This window comes from Myotis daubentonii, chromosome 1, assembly GCF_963259705.1.
Source record: "Myotis daubentonii chromosome 1, mMyoDau2.1, whole genome shotgun sequence".
Taxonomy (NCBI): Eukaryota; Metazoa; Chordata; class Mammalia; order Chiroptera; family Vespertilionidae; genus Myotis; species Myotis daubentonii.
This window is the reverse complement of record NC_081840.1, coordinates 96,488,752-96,508,991: the sequence shown is the minus strand read 5'-3', so window position 1 is coordinate 96,508,991 and position 20,240 is coordinate 96,488,752. Positions and strand designations below refer to the sequence as shown.

Sequence of the window (20,240 nt, the reverse complement as noted above, 5' to 3'; positions counted from 1 at the left end):
CCCAAAGTGAGATACTTTGCTGAGTGAGAATCTAGCTTTTTCTTTTTTTTATTTCTTCTACTACCCACAGCAAAAAATCCCAATGATTTATTTGAGTGCTGGAGGAAAAACTAGGTATGTTTGAATTAGTGGAAAAAAGTATGCTGTCTCTAATGTGATGGCCTTAAATTTTGACTATGGTCAATTTTAGCTCTCAAATAACCTAACTCTTTGTAGCGAGCCTGCTTCACTGCAAACTCATGGAGTATGCCAAGAATGTTCAGTGGCAAATGATTTTATTTGAAAAGTTTTCCCTAGATTAGACTTGAGGTCATCAACTTCAAAGGTGGGAGTATCATCACAAAAAGGTTAAAACAGGGATAAAATTTCAATCTTTCTTACTACAAAATTGCCCAGTAGGGCTACAAACAGCATTTTCCCTGACAGGCTGTTGGCTCAGTCCTGCCATTTACACTGGAGAAGTTCTACTGTTTCTCCTCTTTAGATCTTGACATTTAGACCACAGCTTAGATTTCACATTCCTATCCTGTTTCTGTCTAGGACTAGGCACATTGTTAGTTGGCTGGTTCCTATTTACTAGTATAATACAAAATCTATTTATACTGTAGTCAATTTAGGATGCAAACTGATTTAGGTTCATTTGTGTGCCTCTGCAATGGGACAGATTCATTTCCCCTTCAATATATAAATTTTTATGACAACTGGTAAAATACATTTATGCATATGTATATAAATAAGTTATAGTTTTCAATTGTGCTTGTTAATGATAAAGAGAAGCAAAGGAAACTACCTATCTAGCATGGATTTAAATAAAAAACAAGAGGTTTTAGAATGATGATGATGAAGATGATTATGATGACGACAACAACGATGGCATTATGTAGTCACTAGGGGCCCGGTGCACGAAATTCGTGCACTGGGTGTGTGTGTGTGTGGGGGGGGGAGTGTCCCTCAGCCCAGCCTGCCCCCTCTCACATACTGGGAGCCCTCAGGCGTTGACCCCCATCACCCTCCAATCGCAGGATCGGCCCCTTGCCCAGGCCTGATGCCTCCGCCAGAGGTGTCAGGCTTGGACAGGGGGCCCCCATCTCCCCCTGATCACTGGCTCTGGCCCCCGCCCAGGCCTGAGGCCTCTGGCCCAGGAATCATGCCTGGGCAGGGGACCCCCCATCTCCCTCTGATCGCTTGCTCCACCCCCCGCCCAAGCCTGACGCCTCTGACCCAGGCTTCAGGCCTGGGCAAGGGGACCATCATATCCCCCCAATCCCCGGCTCCGCCCCCCACCCAGGCCTGATGCCTCGGCCAGAGGAGTTGACCCTCATCACCCTCTGATCACCAATCACCGGATCGGCCCCTTGACCAGGCCTGAGGCCTCTGGCAGAGGTGTCAGACCTGGGCAGGGGACCCCCAGCTCCCCATGGTTGCAGGCTCCGCCCCTGCCCAGGCCTAACGCCTCTGGCTGAGGTGTCCGGCTCGGGCAGCGGGGACCCGCAGTTGCAGTGGCCCCGCGATCGTGGGCTCCGCTTTAGGCCCAGGCAAGGGACCCCTAGCTCCTGGGACTGCCAGCTTCCGTGCCCAGCTCCCATCGCTGGCTCCACCCCTACTTCCTGCTATCACTGGCCAGGGTGGCAAAGGCACCTGATTCTCCAATCATGGCTGGGGGGCAGGGCAAAGGCGGCCCCAGGGCCGCCTTTGCCCTGCCCCCCAGCTCTTAGCTCCCCCCTGGGTTTCCAATCACTGTCAGTGGCAGGGGGCTTCTTCCTGCTTTCCCTTTCGCCTCCCTGCATTGTGCCTACATATGCAAATTAGCCACCATCTTGTTGGCAGTTAACTGCCAATCTTAGTTGGCAGTTAACTGCCAACCTTAGTTGGCAGTTAATTTGCATATAGCCCTGATTAGCCAATGAAAAGGGTATCGTCGTACGCCAATTACCATTTTTCTCTTTTATTAGATAGGATGTGTCATGTGGTTACATGGCAAGCATGTCACATGTCTACGTACACCATTCCTAATCCTCAAAACATCTCTGCAAAAAAGGGATTGTCCTCATTTTACAGATGAGAAAACTAAGACAATCAAAGGTTAATTTTTCTAAGGTCACACATCTGGAGTTGTTTAACAGGTGTTCAAAGCCTGTCTGTCAGACTCTAAAGTCTACATTCTTTCCATTCTACCAATTACCTTATCAAAAGAATGCCAATGAAACACCAAATCGGGTAGCCAGCTGCTCCATTGTCTGTTTCTGGCTAAGCCATAACTTCATGACGTTTTTTACCCTGCTCCACGCTACCCCACATTTTAGGTAGTGATGGCTATCTGTGCTTGTTGAATAAGAAACATGGCAGAAGCCCAATCTGGGGAATCTCGAAACTCATTCTGTGCAGAACTTCTGAGAAGTCTAAACTCAACTTCATGAAGATGGTGTGCACAGGCCTGGGTAATACACACTTGGGCACATCTATGAGGATTCTTGATTCAGGACTAAAAACAAACAAACAAAAAACCAAATACAACCATGAGAGAGAGAAATATCAATGAAAGAGAACCATCGATCGGTGCCTCCTACACTCCCCCTACCAGGGATCAAGCCCACAACCCAGACATGTTTCCTGACTGGGAATCACCAGTGACTAGTGCATGGGATGACACTCAACCAACTAAGCCACACTGGTCAGGGCAAGAATGTTTCTATTCAAACCAGAAATGTAAGTATTACTGTTACATTTTTCAAAATTTCATGTAAATTATAAAATCACTTTGCAAATTCTGGGAAGAATAAAGCCATGTGTATCAATCCAATTAGTTGAAATTCTTGTAAAAAAATGTCAATTGGATAATTAGGATTAGAAAGGCATATTTTTAATTACTTTTCTGCATTTAATTAGTAATTCACTAACTAGTGAATTACTAATTAAATGCACCCATGAGAGAGAGAAATATTGATGAAAGAGAACCACTGATCAGCTGTCTCCAACATGCACCCCTCACCGCCCCCGCCCCCCCCCCCCCCCCCCCGGGGATTGAGCCTGCAACCCAGGCATGTGCCCCGCCTGGGAATTGAACCGTGATCTCCTGGTTCATGCATGGGTCAACGTCCAATCCCTGAGCCAAACCAGCCAGGAGTAACTCACTCTTGAAAGTAGGAAACAGTGTTGTATGTGGTTTTATATAAACATTTATTTACTTCAACCAAAGAAATATAGTCCATTTAGGGTATCAATTAAATGATGCTAAAATTTCTAGTTAAAAGTTTACATTTAAGAAAATATTCGCATTAACTTCAAAAAAATGCCTTTAATTTTATCTGAAAGAGAAAAAAAATTAAAAATCCATATGTAAATTCCTGGTCTTCATTTATATAGGAGCATTTAGACATATACTGCTTTAAAATATCACTATTACATGCCCATCATAGAACTTAGTTGTAGTTCTTCTTAAGGCTGATGAGCATCAAATTGAATATAATAATGTAAATAAATACACATAAAAAGACAATAACCATGCTAAAGAGTATAGTGTTAGTAATCTGTTAGGAAAGGAACTTCTGAGAAAGAGAGATACAAGTAGGTGCAAATAGGCCAAATTTGTTGTAACACACTAGATATCCATGTAATAGTCATAATGCATTAAATATAAAATACATTCTTATTTGGATTTATGTCCAATGTTAAATTATATATTAGAAAGAAATCTGTTGTTCTGACCAAGCACTATTCACTTTTGCTACTGATCTTCGTACATCTTGGCACAAACATAAAAATGGCATATTAGCCTGGCCAGTGTTACACAGTGATTGAGTGTTGACCCATGAACGAAGAGGTCATTGGTTTGATTATGGTCAGGGTACATGCCCGTGTTGTGGGCTCAATCCCCAGTAGGAGGCATGCAGGAGATTTTTATGATATTGGCCAGACTTGTTACTCTTACCATCCAGAGAAAAATGTCAGAATTACTAGAACCTGCAATAAATATCCAAACTGCATTTGTTACCTAAAAACACATTTACTCATTTGATTTACTGCAAGACAAATCAAGCAAAATCTCTAAGTATTGCTCAGATCAATCACATGTTGTAAAAAATGTACTTATCATATTGTAGCACTTCTATTTTTGTTGCTCTAAGCATAAAATAAAACAACCATACTATCATTTATATCTAACTTGCAGTCTTATAATAATCACATTAATGGGTGGCTGGATTTTTGGACTGGAGAGGGACAAATCTGTTTATAACACTAAATTTAAAGTTCCCCGGGAATCAATCTGTATAGAAAATGTAGCAACTTAGCAACAAGCCCTGATAGAGGCTCAGATTTTCTTTTCTCTGTCGGGAAAAAAAATGCTATTTGTGAAGTATCACCTGAGTGCTACTGTCAAAAAAAGAAGAAAAGAAAAAGGGAGTGGGGAGCTTGTTGAAAGAGCATCATTTTTCCAAAGCAGCTATTTATTCTAGACTTATGTAAACCAAGTCCTGTCTCACTCCTACCTCAAGGCTATGACAAAAGTGCAAAATTAAAAGATAAAAATAAAACCACCTGTCTTCCTTAGCTAAGCAGAAGAGAGCATGGACAACTTTCTTACTTCAAGAGTCTGTTAAAAAATTTGGCCTTTCCAATGAGGTACCATGATCTTCTGATTCAAAATCAAAAATTCTTGATTCCTCCAAATCCTCTTAGCTTTAACTGTCTCCTTTTTAATTTATTTTTCAATTTAAATCATATTAAATTTATTGGGGTAACACTGGTTATTCGGCTTCTACAGCATATATTACAGTTAAACAACTATACAATTAACTTTATTATTACTAATTTCTTATAAATTTTTTGGTGCGTGTATCTCCTCCCATTAGAATGTAAACACCACAAGGGTAAAAATGTTTGTGCTGTTCACTAACAAACCCATGTGCGGAGGAAGTACCTGATCTAGTAGGTACTCCATAGAAATCAGCTGAATAAACATAATTGTAATTGGTGCCCAGAAATTAAGCTGGAGTATAACATTTAAGACCAACCGATGTCATAAAAAAACCCAACAAGATTCTAATAAAGATCATATTTACATCTTATATACAAGGATTATAATTTTAAATCCATCCCACACTCATAAATCCAATGATGACTTTGGGATTTACAGGTACCTATATAAAACCCTATAGAGCAGAATAACTCCTACAAGCCTTTAATCAAAGGTCAACTAAAGCTTTGGGAATTCTAACAAACATATTAACACTCACATTTAGTTTTGAGTTACTTTTCTCTATGCTTTATGTGGGATACCTTTTTGTTTTGTTATAGTTTTATGGAAAAATTATGACAGTCTTATAAATGTCTATTCAAACCACCTCACAAAGTCTTTACACAGAATATAAAAGTCAGCACAAAGGAGGGCAGAACAGTACTTACTGCTCAAACTAAGAACATGAAACATAAAGGAACGTTTATTATTGCCTCTTATGCCTTGTAACCAAACAGAACAAGTCACAAATTGTCTGAATATTCACAAGATGAATTTTTGCTCTTCTATTGGCTTAAGATTTAAGTGTTTTACAGTTTTTGAACACGAAAGCTTTCTATCACGCATTATTTGCTTTATTACTTTCCCCTGCAAACACACATTATTTGCTTTATTACTTTCCTTTTAAAAGTCAAGTTTCACCAAAGATAAAACTTATGTAGAAAAATGAACTAAATGCCTAACATTTGATCTTAACGTACTTTTTGGAAAATACTTTTAAATGCAGAAGGGAATATAACACAAACTGTCACTGAGATGTTTTAGTGGCTGAAATGTGGCTTTGGAAATGAAATACTTCTGATCAAGCTCAAAGTCCTCCACTTTCATAGTTTTGCCATGTTAATAACTTGTTAGATTTTAATTTCTTGAACATTATCTCCAAGAATAAAAATCATGCAATATTGTGGTAAGAATCCAGGGAAAATAAAAACTATGTACCTTCTTAACAAACCCAGGGTCCTTAACATCCAAAACGACTGAAAGCTCCACTGATCCCAAGGCTGCGCGCACAGCAGGCTCCGGTGGGCGGGGACTGGCAAGGGGGCTGAAATGCTGACCCCTCAAGGTGAAAGAGAGGCGGGGCTGATCAGTGGCTACCTTGGCTGCTGGCGAGGCCCAGAGAGAGAGAGAAGCAGGGTCTGATCCGCAGCCTTGCCAGCAGCCCTGCCTATCTCTCTCCAAGAGAGCAGCAGTAAAGCCAGCTCCCCAGCAGCCTGGGGTGGATGTTGATCAGCCCTGCCCCTCTGATCAAGCCCAGAGATAGACCTGGAGACACTGACTGGCATAGAAACCGACCAATCAGAACTAAATCTGGGTGAAGTGTGAGGAGCCAATGGCTGCCTAGGAGGCGGAGCTTTTGATGCTGACTGGCATCAAAACTGACCAATCAGAACCTAACCTGGGTGAACTGCGAAGGCAGAATCTAAGGTGGGGGGCTGAGGAGGTGTTTTATGGGCAATAGATGCTTGGTGTAAGGTATAAGAAAGCAGTTCAATTTTTTAATGACTGATTTGGCAGTATAGTGCATATGGCTGGCTATCAGTCCAGATATTGGGGTTATTAATTTTTGTCTGCTAAGAGCATCTCCTCCTGCTGAAAAAGGCTTTCCCCACCATTTAAGCAATCCTATCCTATATAATCTAGCTATATTAATAAAAGGTTATTATGTTAATTAGACCAGGTCAACCGGACAAAGCCATGATGGTGGGGGCTGAGGCAGAGGGAGGGCAGTTGGGAGTGAGATCAGGCTGGCAGGGGGTTAGGGGCAATCAGGCCAGCAGGGGAGGGCAGTTGGGGGTGAGATCAGGCCAGCAGTGGAAGGCAGTCAGGGGCGATCAGGCAGGCAGAGGCAGTAAGGGGTGATCAAGCAGTTAGGCAGAGAGGTTAGGGGCACTCAGGCAGGCAAGCAGGTGAGCGGTTAGGAGCCAGTGATCCCATATTGCGAGAGGGATGTCCCCAACTGGAGAGGGTGCAGGCTGGGCTAAGGGAATGCCCCCTCCACCCCCCGTGCACAAATTTCGTGCACTGGGCCACTAGTATATATATAAAATCCTAAGTGACCAGTCTACCGCTCAACCAGTCTACTGTTTGACTGGTCGCTATGACATACACTGACCACCAGGGGGTAGACCCTCAACGCAGGAGGTGCACCCTGGTGGTCAGTGCGATCCCATAGTGGGACACCATTCAGATGACCAATGGGTACCAGACGCTGGGCTCATTGTTGGCAAGCGCAGCTGGAGCAGCGCGAGCCTCTCCCACCTCCGCGGAAGCACTACTGAGCGATGGCAGAGACAGGTGCTGCTGGACCGGGATGAGCAGGAGTGGTGTGGCACCTGGCCCAGGTCAGGCTCCTCCCCGGCCACCTGCTGCTTCACACACTAGTATATCCCTTAAGAGGTCCCGGATTGCGAGAAGGCACAGGTGAGGCTGAGGGACCCCACCAGTGCACGAATCCATGCACTGAGCCTCTAGTATTTATCTTATAGTTTCAAAGCAAACACAATTATTCCCAATGGCTTTGAAAACACTGAGAAAAACAAATTAGTCTTGAGGAGGACCAGGATGCTTATACACTTTCTATATTCCTACACCTGTTGTAATAGCCAATGAACTATTTCCTAAGTATATGATTTCTACAATAATGAAAAATAAATAGCTAATTCACGAACAATCCAGAATTTCCAAAATTCAAGTCCATTGCTTGATTTCCTTTTAGTTGATAAATTGCTAAATCATCTATTTCAATTTATAAGTATTTGGAACACTAATGATCAAATTCAGCAGAAACCTATTCATACTTTAACATTTCACATTCAACTTATATTTTTAGTTAAAATAGAAGAGTTACTATTTATTAAAACCTAACTGAGGTACTAGGAATTGATCTAAGTCTTTGCAAATACTATTTCATTTAACACTCAAACAAACCTAGAAAGCAGATGCTCTTATTATCCTTATTTTTCAGATGAAGAAAAATAATGCCCAAGAAAATCTGAAATGTTCAGGTGTCACATGGTTACGGAAGAGCAGAACTGGCTGGAAGGCAGCCTTCCTTGCCCCAGAGGCCTGTTTCTCCCTGTCTCCATCACCCACCTCACAGGATGTAATAGACGCCAGAAAATAGATTCTAAAAGTCTAATACTGCAAATGTGCTACACAACCAAGTTAAAAGGTTTTCTGAACAATGACCACACAGAAGGAAGCGAATAAAAGGAAACACTTTTGAAGGACAGTTACATACTACAACCCTGGCTGCCACTTCTCACTATGGAAGATCACGCTCCAAAAAGGTCACAGTGATGGAAAGGAGAGGATTACAGCCTGGCTGGGTGGCTCAGATGGAGCGACATCCCGTGCACCAAAAACAGTTTGTGAGTTCGATTCCCAGTCAGGGCACATGCCTCGATCATGGGTTTGATCCCTAGTCAGGGTGCATTCAGGAGGCAACTGATCAACGTTTCTCTCTCACATGCATGTTTCTCTCTCTCTTTTCCTTTCTCTCTCTCTAGAATCAATAAAACCATATCCTTGGGTAAGGATTAAAAAACACACACAATTAAATCAGTTTCCACTATGGGAAATCAAGGCCACAGTGATGGTAAGGGTGGGATTAAAAAATTAAAAATTATATTATACCAGAAACTGCTCCATAATAGGGAAATAAAGTGTTAGGGAATAAGGACTTTCATATAAGAATTTTATAATACAAGCTGAAAATAATAATAAATCCATAGATTAAAGCAGACATACCAAATCTAAAATATCACTGAACAAATCCTGGACAAAACCAAAGGCTTTAAAATCATCATTTAAACACATGATAACAAAGTACAAAATAAGTGTGACATCAAAATAAATTGCAGCCAGTTTACAACCACCAACAAAAGAAGGTAATGGCAAGTGAACCCATTTCAACAGAGTAACCAGGCTATCCTGTGTGTACAGCCTCCCTACATTTGCATTGTAACCAATAGCAGCAGCTGAAAAGCAAAAGGCACTCCAGAATCAGCCTGGGTATCTGGAAACTCGGGAGAGATCAGACACTGTGCTAACAAGATGCCCAGTTGACTCGATGTGTGTGTAAGTTTGAGAAGCCCTGGAGCAGAGGCTGAGGCCCATGGGAAAGGGAGGGCTCCTCCCTCTGAGCACTGACAGGGATGCTGTCTCTGCCACAAAGAACTCACCGAGAGGCAGCCTGAAGTCTGAAGGCAGAGCAGAGACTAAGGTCAAGCCCGGCCTTGCCTTGGTGACAGGGAGGACTAACCCAGGTGGGCTGCCCAACAAGTAACAGAGTGGAGAGGGATAAAAAACAAGGAAAATCAGCCTGGGATACTTCGGAATAGCTGGTGAATTTTAAGGAGAGTGAAAGTAAGACAGTAATGACTAGTGCAATGAGCGGCCATGCCTAGACAGTGCAGTGAAGGCAAAGCAGGGCCAACACCTGCTGACCTGACCGAGGGAGGCCCTGGGCGGAAATACTCAGCTCGGCGCCCTGAAGGGGCACGGGCTTTATGTGAACAATGGGTGAGATTTTTTAGCTGGAAACTTCAAGTACGATGTTCTATGAAGTGAAATTCTTACTCTCTCACTTATTTCATCCAAATTACACACAAACGCACTTACCAACCAAGACAACAAGTCTGTATTTCTCATTCATTTGTCGCCGATACGGGGTTACTTCCTCATATGTGGGTATATCAGCTGTATCATATTGATCACTCTTCTTACATTCATACATGGATTTATTTGTTTTCTTATCTTTTCTACTTAGACGGAAACTTCTTCTAAAACCAGCTGTAAATAGAAAAAAATATATTTCTAGTAATAAGAACTAAAAAAAGAAACCCCCTCAAAAAACAAAAATTAAAAACCCTCAAAGTTGCATCAGATTTTTGTTACACCATATTATTGTTACAAGTGCACTTAGTAAGAGAATAAAAATAGATGCTACACAATTTCATTAAAATAACAATTGATAAGATAATTACCTAACATTTAAATATATAGCTATAATGACATAAATTTTATTTGGTTCTAAATCATAGAGTTTTCTTCAGAAATCAATGAGTAAAATAACTGTTATAAAGCAAAATAAGGAAGTCAGAAAGCATGAGGATAATTTATCATGGACTGAATGATGAACACATTTGATAAGAAAAAATTAAAAGCACTTTAAAAACATTTTAAATATAAACGATGGATTATCTCATTCATAAACACTGGAATATTTCATGTCATATTCTAAGCATAGCCTAACAACATACCTGGGGCACAGACAGGATCTACTGTTAAGAAAGAAAACTAAATTAGGGAAAGCATAGTGTCAAACAGGCCTATGCGTGTGATCAGACTGATAGATCTAGCCTGTTCCTAAAAGCAAGTTATTTAACTTCCATGAGATTCCAGGGGAATGGAATCATGGGCCTAGCTGCCTTACGTCTTCTTCTATGGAAACTCTATGTGTTTACTAGTATGATCTGAAGCCTACTGAAATTTGAAAATGTTTCATAGTTTCAATTGTGTACTCATCAACAGGTCATATCTTTTGCTAAGATAAATTTTTAAGTATTTAAATAAATGCTATGTCTGCTTAAAGCATCCCCTCCAACTCACTGCTATCACTTAACATGTGGGCTTAAAAAGCTCAGCTAGAGTTCCTTTCCTCAGTCAATTCCCATTTCATTCTGATTGATTTTCATGTTGTTGCAGTATTCTGGTTTTATTTCTTTTCTAGAATAGTGACATTTACCATATGCATCATTCAAGAACTCATAAGCTGTGCAATCAACTCTTAACCAAACCAACCTTTATACGCTCTCAAAAATCCAGACTTTAGAGTTGGCCTGGAGGTCAAATCCCCACCAGTATTACCTCCAACAACCAAGGCTTAACTACAACAAGACTGCGCACAAAGACCACAAGGGGGTGCACCAAGAAAGCATAAAAAATGCGGACACAAAGAAACAGGACAAAACTGTCAATGGAGGATATTGAGTTCAGAACCACACTTTTAAGGTCTCTTAAGAACTGTCTAGAAGCCGCCGATAAATGTAGTGAGATCCTCAAGAAATCTAATGAGACCCTCGATGTTATGATAAAGAACCAACTAGAAATTAAGCATACACAGACTGAGATAACGAATACTATACAGACTCCCAACAGCAGACCAGAGGAGCGCAAGAATCAAGGCAAAGATTTGAAATGCGAAGAAGCAAAAAACACCCAACCAGTAAAGCAAAATGAAAAAAGAATCCAAAAATACGAAGATAGTGTAAGGAGCCTCTGGGACAGCTTCAAGCGTACCAACATCAGAATTATAGGGGTGCCAGAAGATGAGAGAGAGCAAGATATTGAAAACCTATTTGAAGAAATAATGACAGAAAACTTCCCCTACCTGGTGAAAGAAATAGACTTACAAGTCCAGGAAGCACAGAGAACCCCAAACAAAAGGAATCCAAAGAGGACCACACCAAGACACATCATAATTAAAATGCCAAGAGCAAAAGACAAAGAGAGAATCTTAAAAGCAGCAAGAGAAAGAAACTCAGTTACCTACAAGGGAATACCCATATGACTGTCAGCTGATTTCTCAACAGAAACTTTGCAGGCCAGAAGGGAGTGGCAAGAAATATTCAAAGTGATGAATAGCAAGAACCTACAACCAAGATTATTTTATCCAGCAAATCTATCATTCAGAATTGAAGGTCAGATAAAGAGCTTCACAGATAAGGAAAAGCTAAAGGAGTTCATCACCACCAAACCAGTATTATACGAAATGCTGAAAGGTATCCTTTAAGAAGAGGAAGAAGAAGAGAAAGGTAAAGATATAAATTATGAACAACAAATATGCATCTATCAAGTGAATCTAAGAATCAAGTGAATAAGTAATCTGATGAACAGAATGAACTGTTGATTATAATAGAATCAGGGACATAGGAAGGGAATGGACTGACTATTCTTGGGGGGGAAAGAGGTGTGGGAGATGTGGGAAGAGACTGGACAAAAATTGTGCACCTATGGAAGAGGACAGTGGGTGGGGAGTGAGGGCGGAGGGTGGGGTGGGAACTGGAAGGAGGGGAGTTATGGGGGGAAAAAAGAGGAACAAATGTAATAATCTGAACAATAAAGATTTAATAAAAAAAAAATCCAGACTTTAAGACAGAGAAAACAACCTACTTATCAAAACATATAGTATATTCTGCATCAGCTCTATAGTACAAAACAATATATATATTATATATCTATTTTAAAGACTTTTTTTTTACATTACTCTTTTTTAAAAATATATTTTTATTAATTTCAGAGAGGAAGGGAGAGGGAGAGAAAGATAAAAACATCAATGATGAGAGAGAATTATTGATCGTCTACCTCCTGCAAGCTCCCCACTGGGGATCAAGCTGCAACCCAGGCATGTGCCCTGACTGGGAATTAAACTGTGATCTCCAGGTTCACAGGTTAACACTCAACCACTGAGCCACACTGGTCAGGCCAAAACATAAAAAAAAAATTCTCTTTAAAAAGAATATTGATTGAGTTTGACACAGAGAAAACTTTAAAAATAAATCTATTTTATAACAAAATATAAGACTATAATAACTAATCTCTGTGAATTTTAGGGAACATAAAGAAAAAGAATAATTATAGCATTGGATTTAAGAAGTTAATAGGATTCCAAATAAAGGCAATATTAAAAAACAATTATCAATGACTAGGGAGTTTCAGCTTAATAAAAATCAATCAACATACTGAGAATAGAATGAAAAAGTAAATCTGATAATATATTCCTGTGGACCACCAAGTCTCATTCTGATTTTGAGGAAATACTCAGATTATTTGAGGGGAAACATTTACAAAGGATTTGAAATGAGGACGATAATTGCTCTAAAACTCTTTGATCAAAGATAAAGAGAAAAAAGTGAACAGGGTAAGTGGTATAAAACACAGTGGTATTTTACATAAGATGAGATTTGAGATAAGCAAAAGGGGCACTGTGCCATCCTGGTCCTGAGAGGAAGAAAACATGTGTGAATTCTAAAGTCCCACATGCAGATACAATTCAAACTTCTGTGTAAAGGATCAGAGGACACACTGCACATTAATTTTTTCTGTTTTCTGGGATATTGGGAAAGAATCCATAAAAGGGACCCCTACATATATCTCAGAGTCATTGCAACACCACACCAGGAGTAACCGAGATTCTTGCTATTTCCAAGAGATTCTTGCTTTTTCCAATGCTTTAGCAGAGTGGTATCCAGGCAATGGTCTCTGCCTAATTTGCAGAAATTACTTATCCCATCCCAATCCCACCCTAACTCTGTCACGCGTGACTGCTGGCCAAGATTGCAATCCAGTATAACGGGATAGTTTCTGATTTAGCACAGAAATAACACATTAGTTGTTCTAACTTTTCTATGCTGGTATTTCATTGTGTTCTAATTTCAGGTTTACACGGTTCTTATCTCTAGAAAGGCAATTATAGGATAAGCCGGTAGAACTAGAAATGCCTTCACAGTTATTCCTTGTATGAAGGGAAGGTTTTCTTTGCCACTACAACTTTTGGCACAGGAATAGTTCTAACTAGGTCGTAAATGTCTCATCCAAAGCAATTAAATAAAGCCCAAACGTGAAAACCTGAAATTTTTCTGATCCACAAATCACAGATAAATCCCGATTTTCAATGACAGTGTTAACCTAACTGGGTCTTTACCATTAACTAAAGTTTCTGCTTTCATTGTAAACAATAAAGGGATAGTGGATAAAAGAAAAAAGTAAACAGATTTCTAATGTGAGGGTCTTTGGACATCAGAAATGGTGACTGTGCTCCACAGGATGGTCTGGTGATGTTAGCTGTATCTGGTTGGTACAGAATAGGTGTTTGGTAAAAGTTTACTAAATTAAACTTAAAAAGGCAACAACAAAAACCCTGCTATCATTCCAGTTTCCTTTTCTTATGTAAATTTCAACAAAGAAAGGGCACATTTGATATTTTCACAAAAAAAACTTCTAAGAGGCAGACAAAAGGGCAGAACATTGCAAACTACAAGGCTTAGCACTGGAAGGAACCCTGGAGCCCATCTGGGCCACGTCCCTGCTCCCTGGCCAGCATATATGTTACTGTCACTGCACTTGCCCACACACCATGACAGGGTCCTGACCTCATTCACATCCACTTTCTCGGTGGTAACTACCAAACAGGTGAATCTCCCAGTTATGAGCTTTGGTGCTGGTGCCTTGACCTAATGTGCTCGTTTACAAAACAAAGGGAAAGGCAATCAGATCACCACAGGGATTCTATCACAGCATCAGCATCACTAGGTATTGAAGCAAAGACAAGAGGTAGACAAGCCTGCTCTGCCCTGCTGATTTACCAGCTGTATGACTTGCCAACTTTTAAAAAATGTCCCTAGGCCCATTTTCTCAACTTTAAAATAGTAGTGTCTACCTCACAGTGTTGTTAAGAATTAAACAATTGCCATAAACCATTTGACCCAGTACCTGGCATGTGGTAAACACTATACACTACAGCTGTAAATTACTGCGTGATTATGTCTCCAACTTATTTAAAGTACCTTAAAGGCAGGAACATACCTCCGTGTGTTCCCACAACACACAGTCTAGCAGGAAAGGGAAAAATAAATTAAGGGGCTTATTAGTAAGTTTTTAACTGGCTAGTGTTACAAAAGAGACAAATATTAAAACTGAAGCCAGATTTAAATGTAAACTATTAAAAGTACCCTATTAAAGAAGTGAGGTATTTTATTTATTTTTAATAATCCTCACCTGAGGATATGTTTTTATTGCATTTTAGAGAGAAGGAAGAGAGAGAGAGACCCATATGAGAGAAAAACATCTATCGGTTGCCTCTCATATTCATACAGCCATATCACCCGCACCTGGATGGAGCCTGCAACTTGGGTATGTGCCCTGACCAGGAATTAAACCCACCAGCTCTTGGTGTATGGGACCTTCAACCAACTGACCACCAGGCCAGGGCAGTGAGGCATTTTAAAGAAACACAACAAAGATTTAGTGTACCTTAACTATTCATGTTTTTAGTTACTCTTTCTAGGGATGTATGTTATTTCTGTTACCATATTTAAATTTAGAAGGCATTCTTCTCACTTTTACTTATCATAATCCTTTATTCTCCTGATTCATATATAGTACTCCATATTTACATCACTATATATATATATATATATATATATATATATGTATATATATATATATATATATATATATATACACAAATAAACATATGAATGGGTACACATGTATACATATGTACATAAATATCTCTATATAAAGAGCTAGGGTCCCTCGTAACATCCAAAACGACCAAAGGCTCAACTGATTGGAAGTCAGTGCTGGGTTGCCATGGCGACCCAGCACTGTCTGCTGCTGCTGCGGGTGCCCAGACCCAGCACTGACTGCCGAGGAGGCTGCAGATCAGGCCCAAAGAGAGGCCTGCAGAAAGAAGCAGGGTCTGATCCGTAGCCTCCATGGAAGCTGTTGATTAGCATTTGCCTTTCTCTTTCACTCTGGGCCTGGCCAGCAGCCAAGCCTCTCTTTCTCTCCAGCATCTGCTGGGGATGCTGATCAGCCCCGCCCCTCTGATCAGGCCCATCAATAGGCCCGGAGATGCTGACTGGCATAGAAACCGACCAATCAGAACCAAATCTGGGTGAAGTGCCAGGAGCCAATGGCTGCCTAGGAGGCGGAACTTTTGGTGCTGACTGGCATAGAAACTGACCAATCAGAACCAAATCTGAGTGAAGTGGGAGAAGCCAATGGCTGCCTAGGAGGCGGAGCTTTTGACGCTGACTGGCATAAAAACCAACCAATCAGAACCTAATCTGGGTGAACTGTGAAGGCAGAACCTAAGATGGGGGCTGAGGAGGGGTTTTAAGGGCAACAGCTATTTGGTGTAAGGTGTAAGAAAGCGGTTCAATTTTTTAATGACGGTTTGGCAGTATAGTGCATATGGCTGGCTATCAGTCCAGATACAGGGATTATGTATTTTTGTCTGCCAAGAGCATCTCCTCCTGCTGAAAAAGGCTGCCCCCCCCCATTTAAGCAATTCTATCCTATATAATCTATCTATACTAATAAAAGGGAAATATGCTAATTAGACCAGGTTGACTGGCTATCTTCCGGATGTCCGACTTCCTTCCGGACAAAGCCATGGTGGTGGGGGCCGAGGCAGAGGTAGTTGGGGGTGAGATCAGGTTGGCAGGGGAGGGAAGTTAGGGGTGATCAGACAGAAAGAGGCAGTTGGGGGCAAGATCAGGCCGGCAGGGGAGGGCTGTTAGGGGCGATTAGGCAGGCAAACAGAGGCAGTTAGGGGCGATCAGGCAGGCAGAGAGGTTAGGAGTGATCAGGCAGTCAGGCAGAGGTGTTAGGGGCAATCAGGCATGCAGACAAAGGCAGTTAGGGGCAATCAGGCAGGCAGGCAAGTGAGCGGTTAGAAGCCAGTGGTCCCAGATTGCGAGGGGGATAACTGGCGATCGGACATCCCCCAAGAGGTCCCCAATTAGAGAGGGTGCAGGCTGGGCCGAGAAACCCCCCAGCTCCCGTACATGAATTTTATGCACCAGGCCACTAGCCCTATATAATAAAAGGCTAATATGCAAATAGACCGAACAGCGGAACAACTGAACAACTAGTCACTATGACGTGCGCTGACCACCAGGGGTCATGTGTGGAACATGGCAGGTATCGGCCACAGCAGGATGGTGGAGCAGGTGAGTGGTGGTACCAGACCAAGGCGGGTGCCAGTTGCTGTCATTGGGGCAAGCCTCTGGTGGTTACTGAAAATTCTTTCCTCCCATGCGCTGTGGTCCTGCCGGGCACTCGCACCTGCTGCCGGCACCGGCCCCACTTGCATCTGCTGCTGGCGCTGGAGCCACCGCTCAAACCCGCTGCTGACGCCCAGCACTGGCCCTGATCGCTCGGTGCCATCAGTGGGTGTGAGCAGTGGCTTCCAGCCCTGATCGACCCTCAGGGCTGCTCCACCTCCCCTTGCTCCTGAGGAGCGATCAGGGCCGGCAGCCGCTGCTCACACCCACTGCTGGCACCGGCCCTGCTCGCACCGCTGCTGGTGCCAGCCCCAATTGCTCCACGTCGTCAGTGGGTACGAGTGGGGCCAGCGCCATCAGCACATGGGAGCAGCGATGGAAGGAGCAGGGCTGCCAGCAGACAGGGGAATGGGGGCTACAATGGAAAGGACCAGGCGGGGGCGTGAAGGATGGGCTGAGACCTGCCCCTGTGCTCACCGCAGCCTTGTGGCCTACAGTTCCTTTCAAGGTGCACAAATTCGTGCACTGGGCCTCTAGTCCATATATAAACACAGATTAAAAAACAGCAACAACAAAGAAAAATCCCAAACCCAGAGCCACCAATAAAACAGCCAGAACAGAGGCTATAACAAAATATATACAATCCAGAGTACTTGCCTATGATTATTTCTCAAACCAAAAACCAGATCAGCTTATTTTCCTAGAATCTATCTGACATGCCCTTCAAGGCAGTACAGATTGTAACTTTCAAACTTCAGTAACATGATGAGTGATGTGTCTACACACCTTGGTTAAGTCTAAGCTTAGAGAAAGTGTATTCTATGACAGGAAAGGGGGTTAATATTTCTTGCCTTCAGATCTTTTTGTTGTTAATCCTCATCCAAGGATATATTTTCCATTGTGTTTTAGAGAGAGTGGGAGGGATGGAGCGAGGGGGAGAGGCAGGGAGAGAAGGACTGATATGAGAGAAACACATCCGACTGGTTGCCTCCTGCATGCACCCATACCAGGGCCAGCTGACACTCTAACCACTGAGTACACTGGCCAGGACTCTTGCCTTCAGATCTTATGCGGTTCTCATTAAAAGGGACATTTAAAAGAGTGTACTTAAGCTGAAAGTAAGCAGAGGGTTCTTTCAAGTAAATGTTTATAAATAACCTAGGACCTGTTTAACTCCAGTTCATTTCCAGTGCCCAAGTCTTAGCAAGAACTGGCTTTTAAAAAAGAAGGATGGTAAAAAGAATATAACAAGGAATTTGGAGTAAGGGAATGGTGTTACACAAAATGTACTTTTCCTTATTTTTCACATTTTTGTAATTTATAATTGGCTCAGAATTTTTATGGTCAGGCTTTTTCCAGGGCACATACCCACAGCTGCTAGAGATTTGTGTGTTTTAAAGGAACGGCAATTTCACGTTATTACAATAGGAAAGTGATTTCAGAGTTAGAGTAAGACCGCAGGTGCAGGGCAGCCCCTAATCATAAGGAGACACTTATCTAATATTTTCCAGTGGAGATCATTTACGATATGTTAACACATCATTTAATTGTATAGCTTTGTTTAAACATATTTTTTACTATAAAATGTGACATTTAAGTTGTTTGTTATCTGCTCATTATTTCAGTAAGACTGCAATAGACATCCATGGACATTCCCTTTTGTCCATTTCGCTGATGATTTCATTAGGACAAGTTGCAAAGCTAGACAGATCTTGTCCAAATGCTTGTCACTTAGACCAGTTAATAACAGTGTACATTTCAACCAGCAGTAAGTACGGCTGCCCAGATTACTGTTCTCTTATAAAATGACTTCTAATCACTCTAAAGCCATTAATAATTGAACAAGTGAAAAATTGTACGGCATTTCATTTTCACTTTTAGTGGAGTTAGACGTCTTTTTTTTTCATGTTTACTAATCATTTACATTATTTCTTCTGTAAATTGATGTTTGATACATTTTGACCACTTTTTGATTAGGGTGTTCATAATAATGCATATACGCATGTATCTTTTCAGGGCATAGTCCTCATCCCCATTTGTTGCAAAGACTTTAAGATTTTCAACTTTTCTTTTTAATGAAATGTTAACTGTTTACCTACTTGAATCTGTGAATTACTTTCGTTTGAGATTTCTTACACTGTTTTTGACTTTCCTATCCTTAGGTCTGATAAATATTCACCTGTACTTTCTAAAGTTTAAAAATATGAATTTCATGGCTTTACATTTAATTTTTTTTAAATCCCATCTGGAATTATTCACCTATAATCATGAGAGCAAGCTTGTAAGGTGAGGCTGTAACTTTATATTTTTCTAAAAAATTAACCAATGCTCCCAGAAATACTTACTGAACAATCCTTTTACTACTTTATATTGATACATACTTTGTCCTGGAGTACCAGGTGATTTATTATTTATTATGTGACAAAAACGTGATTCTTGGTCCGAGTTCAGATAATTTTCTTATTAATAATAACAATACTAAGTCACAAGAAGTCGTAGTGGTGATAGCTGATGCTTATGGAGAACTTACTAGATGACGGACACCACTTGCAGTACATTATGTGGATTAGTTCATTTAATTTTCACAGCAACCCAATGAAGGACATATAACAACCCATGGGTTTAAGCAGCTCTTATTTTACCATGATAGTAATAATAATAAAAAAACGATGAAAGAAAGTCATGAAGAAAGTTTTAATGTCACTCTACATACATGGCTATATAATAAAAAAAAAATGATGAGCCCTCTGTTACTTTCTGAAAAAATCTACTAGGAAAAATTATCAAAGAAGAATAGCAGTTTAATTAAGGGATTAAAAATATAAGTTCTTTTTCTGTTAGAAGATATTTCCAAATAGAATTAAATAATTTTTAAATATGCCTCTGTATTCAAGATGATGTCTAAATTATATAAAACAGTGTCACTGCCCTCAAATAACTCCTCATATAGCACAGGACATAAAAATTATTCACAAATACTTGTAGTTTAAAGGGTTTCACAATATAGGCCCATGGCTAGGAACTAAGACTTTTTGGTAAATACTAGTACTCTTAACCTGTCTTTGACATTTCTCTTAAGTAAAAATAAATAAGTAACTAAGTAAACAAACTCAGACTGTTGTAGGATAGTTTGGTAATTTTCAAAGCAACTTCACTACACTTTATTTATATAACACCATTCATCAAAAGAGCATTAAGTTTAATGCTTACATATGTAAATTAAGAATAATTTGTTATTAAAATAAGTTTCACATGGTAGATAATTGTTATTACCTGTCAAACCTATAATGCTAGTGCTTTTTAACAATAAAAAACTAGAAACATCCAAAATATACAGAACTATGGAAAATATTAAATTACAAAACATCCTTTCAAAGAAATTCAGTTGAACCATTACAATTATAATTATAAAATTATACAGTGCC

At 40.7% G+C, this 20,240-nt stretch overlaps 1 protein-coding gene across 9 annotated transcripts in view; it reads right to left on the bottom strand.

The window, feature by feature from the left end:
- MPP7 (MAGUK p55 scaffold protein 7) overlaps positions 1-20,240 on the bottom strand; it is a 356,856-nt gene that overhangs the window by 29,353 nt on the left and 307,263 nt on the right. For 8 of the 9 annotated variants that reach the window (XM_059711505.1, XM_059711486.1, XM_059711523.1 and 5 more), the window contains one exon: positions 9,641-9,811. The exons of the other annotated variant lie outside the window; for it this stretch is intronic. In XM_059711505.1, the coding sequence (XP_059567488.1) occupies positions 9,641-9,811 (171 nt within the window). The remainder of the gene's footprint in view (positions 1-9,640; positions 9,812-20,240) is intronic. 9 annotated transcript variants of the gene reach the window in all.